At 41.2% G+C, this 4,654-nt stretch overlaps 1 protein-coding gene and 1 long non-coding RNA gene across 2 annotated transcripts; both read right to left on the reverse strand.

Moving 5' to 3' along the window:
* On the reverse strand, positions 1-1,343 carry LOC131241331 (uncharacterized). Its single transcript, XR_009168995.1, has 2 exons — positions 891-1,343; positions 1-658 (listed from the first exon to the last, which is right to left on the reverse strand). It is a non-coding gene; the product is annotated as an uncharacterized LOC131241331 (long non-coding RNA).
* A 740-nt stretch (positions 1,344-2,083) lies between these two features.
* On the reverse strand, positions 2,084-3,998 carry LOC131241330 (reticulon-like protein B2). Its single transcript, XM_058240135.1, has 5 exons — positions 3,749-3,998; positions 2,974-3,154; positions 2,750-2,891; positions 2,587-2,656; positions 2,084-2,484 (listed from the first exon to the last, which is right to left on the reverse strand). The coding sequence occupies exons 1-5, from the start codon at positions 3,972-3,974 to the stop codon at positions 2,315-2,317; spliced, it is 789 nt and encodes a 262-aa protein (XP_058096118.1). The 5' UTR covers positions 3,975-3,998; the 3' UTR covers positions 2,084-2,314.
* Between the last annotated feature and the right edge of the window lie 656 nt (positions 3,999-4,654).

Here is a 4,654-nt window from a genome sequence, read left to right on the forward strand (position 1 = left end):
GAACCCAACAAGAGAGTGAAAGGCCCCACTTATACATCCTCTTTAAGTATGTATTTTAAAAGTGAAGTTACACCATTAGTTTGCCTCCCAAGACTTTGCAGCAATCCTCAACCAATGACCCCTTTTAAGGACAACACTCTACAAAGACTAAGACTAAGACTAAGACCATGGAACTTGTCTCTCTCCTCTTCATTCCCAAATAAAGGTCGCTCTGCAATTTTTCAAGCTTCCTCACCCAGTGAGCCTTTTATGGAGCTGCTCCATGCGAGTGCTTCATTACTCACTCACATCTTCCAAAATCTCACCTTGTCTCTGTTTTCACTTTTAAAAGATCAGTCCTTCCTTGAAGATCTCCCAAAATTTTCTCCATGTAAATCCCACCATTTTGAATGCTTTTCCTCTACACTCCCAAGCAGTTTCCCCACTTTCATACCACCCACCATTCTCCTTCCCATTGTTGCCAACCACACTCCAGAAGTCGCTTTCCTTTTCACCAAATCTTGCTGAGAAGGCTCCAGTTCGTTCCCCCTAATCTTCCCCACCCCAAGCCAGCCTTCTTACTTCTTTGCACCTCACTGCATTTGATTATGCGGTACCTGCCTCTCTCCTATTCCTCACCAATCTCTCTGTAATTTTTCAAGCCTTAGGGCCATGGAGGCTGCAACCACAACAAGAAAAAAAGGAAGATAAGGAATAGGTGGCAAAATAAGACCCAGCAACAGTTATGTTCCTCTCCACTAGCCCAGTCTTTTATCCAAAAAAATCCAAAACCAGGTATTGAAGCAGTATTGAAGGCCAATATATTATTGGGAAAATGTTCTTCTCCCAGTTTAGTCTCTCCACAAAGAACATGGATCTTCCATCTTCATAAAGAATAATGGCCAACTAACCTTGATGCAGCATAAGGTCATCAACTTGGGACAAGTTTTGCATTGACCCATGGGGCATCCGTGAAATGAGATGGGAGTGCCCTTTCTTACATAGCTCCTCTTTAGAAAATAGAGAGTCCTCTGTTACATAGCTTCTTTGTGTGTTTCACATTGTGCAGAGCACAAAAAATGTGTCATTGCCCAAAAAAATTGTCAATTAGGGTAACCATGCAAAATGTCAATTGAGTGTATTGAGGTGAATCACATCATTAAGGATGTGATGTGTACAACCAACTCCATGTAAATCACATCTCTAAAGATGAGAACCTTGGCATGTCCTCGAGACTTACAAATGTAGCCATTAATATGTACCCTTCTACTAATCTCCTCAGTGAGAAGAGTCAGATCCAATGGTATTCTACAAGTCCCACACTCTTGACATGGTAAATTTATCCTCAACCTCCACTTTCATTCCCATCCCACTTTCATTCCCATCCTATGATGTGTTATGAATGTCAATCCTAAGACAAGTTTATACTCCTCTCCATTCCTATGCTCCATCCGCAAATGCGAGTGACATGTTTTATACCAACCTTCATCTAACTCAATGTTTTCAACCAAAATCTTATGACCCGAGTTCATACATGATGACAACTATTGGCTACCAGGATCACAAAAAAAAGCAAGAAAAAAGAAGAAAAAAGGAAATGCCAAGACACATTGTGAATCATGTAAAAAAAGGTATTATTGCATACCAAGTCAGTATGTAGACACAAATAATGCTCTCCCAAAATTTAGTTAATATCCAGAGAAAGAAAGTATAGAAGGCTGGATTCCCAACACTGGCATGTTGGGACATACTTAAGAAAGGTAAATACACCACCATTTTTCTGAAGCACTATGTATCACAAGTCATGTAGGCTTTACGGCTTTAACAAAAACATAAGAAGCTTTAAAAAAACCAGCCTCTAGCACATGAACAAGTTGACATGCTGTTTCAATATGGATGTCTAGATATACCTCTGGCAACATTCAGTAAGAAGAGAGTCCAGTCCTCTTGAATCAAGATTGGGGTAATATATTGCTAGAAAATAGAAGACATGTAGAGTGCAGACAGAAGGATGATACCCCATCATCATCGCAGCAAGATCACCCCTTGCAGAAGAAAGACACCCATGAACTTCTCACATGCATCATGCATGTACAAAATGGTGTAAACATCAAAGATGATTCACATAGCTAGAACTTGGATTGGTCCTACAAGATACCAAATTCATGATATTCATCCAAACTGAGAACCCCCAACACTCACTTCAAAAAACGGCCAAAGAAAATAGCAAAGGGTTCTAGGCAACAATGGATAGATAGTCACAACAACACGGAAAAAAACAAAGCTAGCTAGTCTATCAGAACCTACTATTGTCTCAAGATACTTTATCGCCCATCTAAACCACCTTCTTAGCTTTCAACGGCCCTCTTGGAATCTTACTAAGAACCTTGGCATCAAAAACTGCCCACTGCTTCTTGAATTCGGCCATCGCCTTCTCTGCAAAAGAGTCAACCTGGTCCTCGTATTTCTCATATAGAACAGGCACGGTGTGGAGCAAAACAAACACTGTTTCAAAGAGGATGAGACAGCATGGGTTAAAATGACATCAATCCTTAATAGTCTACCAATTGACATAAAATCAAGTAAGCAAAGAGACAATTTCCTCACCTATGTAGAACAAGGTCAAGAAATTGCACCAACTCCCAACAATCGACAGGACCCACAAGCCAGCAATTACCTGAGCAACCGAAGCACATCTTCTCATATAAGAACACAAATCACAAAATTACCCAATTGGCAAATGCATCAGAGAGATCTTAAGAGAACATACAGCAAGAAATTTCCGCAGATCCCGTCCAGATGCAATTTCCCTTAAAGCAGCCAGACCCTGGTTGATATCATAACCCAGGTTGATGGCAGTGTCACGGACAATGTCTTGTGGGATCCTTACTTCAGGAATGCGTGGTGGAGACCTAATGACGGAACATGTTAGGAACCAAAATTGAATCAGGTGACGACATTTCTAACCCAGTAAAAAGTGGGAAGATGGTTTACTTGTTGATGAGAGTGGAGGCATTGGACCACAGGAACAGAATACCAAGGGTGAATATGAGGCAGTGGCAGATGAGCGTAAGCAGATGATACTCGATCAACTCAAACAGAACCCACAGAATGGTGGCCCCACCCAAAACGCCTGCAGAGATCTTCTTGTTCCTCCATAGAAAAATATTTGCAGCTGCAGATCCAAATTCAAACGACTAAGAACCGCACATGCACACACACACACACAAGAAAAATAGCAACAGGAAAAACAAAATTTTCCAAAAATTAATGATTATCAAGAAAATAATTAAGATGAGGCAGTAGCAGAGGGCTGTGAAAAAAATCCATTTCAGAAAACAGCAGTAGAAGAAGATCTCAAGTTAATAACGAGTTTGTAAAATAATCGACCAAACAAGGGATGGAAAAATTAACCAGATTTTAAAACGTAATAAATAAGAAATAAAATAATATAAAATTTCAATCAATCAATCAATATATATATATATACATATATAGAATCATTCAGACAGCAAAAAAAATTAAAAATAAAAAAAAAACAAAAAATAAAAATCAAGATCTACTTTACCGACTGCCCGATCTGAGAAAGAAACAAACGATATCGCCTATAATATTGAAGACCTTAGAAAACAGAAGCTTATAATCCATTTCCTTGAATCGAACTAGGGTTTTCAATTATTTCATGAACTGGAATTCTCTAATTAATTATTAGAAAAATGGGAACTGTAAAAGAAAATTAAAAAGGAAATAGATGGACGATTTCCCATACGCGTTCCTCCGCCTAAGACCTTGTGCACGGGCTTCTGCCTCCCAAAAAGCCGATAAATCGACGATTTGACGGCCGAGGGGGACGATTTGACGGCCGAGGGGGATGATTTCTCGTTGTCTGAATCGGACGATGAGGATGAGGACGAATCATGGTGGTGAAGCTTCTCCGTTATCTTCTCGGTAATAGAATCAACGCCGGAAGGCGAATCTTCACTGCGCTCAGACATCGATCACACCCTAACGTCCGTTAAAAGAACAAGCAGCAGAATCTTTGAAAGAACGAAAGACTTCCGATACGCCGTCCCAACTCGACAACTTTTTTGTGATTGCAGTACAAGCCCTAAGCGATCGGCCTAAATAGCGGCATAGAATACCGAACCTAGGGGACGCGATCTCAGCCGTCGGATCAAAAGAGTCCGAGCCTCTACTTAAATGAACCGGGCCTGTTGGTTCGGAAGTATTTCGAAAACCAAAGGGGAGCAGCAGCTGTCCGAAAAGAGATATTTACGAGGCAACAATAGACGCCGTCAGTCATTGCTGACGGTCGTTAGTGGGAATTGACTGGGGATGGAGGACGCCGTCAATATGCCGTTACTTTACAAGAGGTGACGGCCACCGCCGCTGGACGTCCGCGATATCACCGCCCTGGATGCAAAATCATGACAGGTGTCATCCTTTACGACTTCTGACAACGACTCCCCCTGACCCAGCCCCATGGCTGGTGGTCGGTGCTCTGTGGGCCCCACCATGATGTATGTGTTTCATCCATTCCGTTCATCCATTTTTACCGATCATTTTAGAGCATTATGCCAAAAATGAGACGGATACAAATATCAGATGAATCACACAACACGAAAACAATAGCAATTGGGTATCTACCATTTAAATCCTCCTAATGCCTACTGTA

Source organism: Magnolia sinica, chromosome 3 (genome assembly GCF_029962835.1).
Source record: "Magnolia sinica isolate HGM2019 chromosome 3, MsV1, whole genome shotgun sequence".
NCBI lineage: Eukaryota > Viridiplantae > Streptophyta > Magnoliopsida > Magnoliales > Magnoliaceae > Magnolia > Magnolia sinica.

Coding starts and splice junctions, on each gene's coding strand:
- LOC131241330 (XM_058240135.1), bottom strand. CDS start 3,974: ATGTCTGAGCGCAGTGAAGATTCGCCTTCCGGCGTTGATTCTATTACC. Junction 3,155..3,748: donor GGTCTTAGGCGGAGGAACGC/GTATGGGAAATC, acceptor TTGGATCTGCAG/CTGCAAATATTTTTCTATGG. Junction 2,892..2,973: donor GCCTCCACTCTCATCAACAA/GTAAACCATCTT, acceptor TTCCGTCATTAG/GTCTCCACCACGCATTCCTG.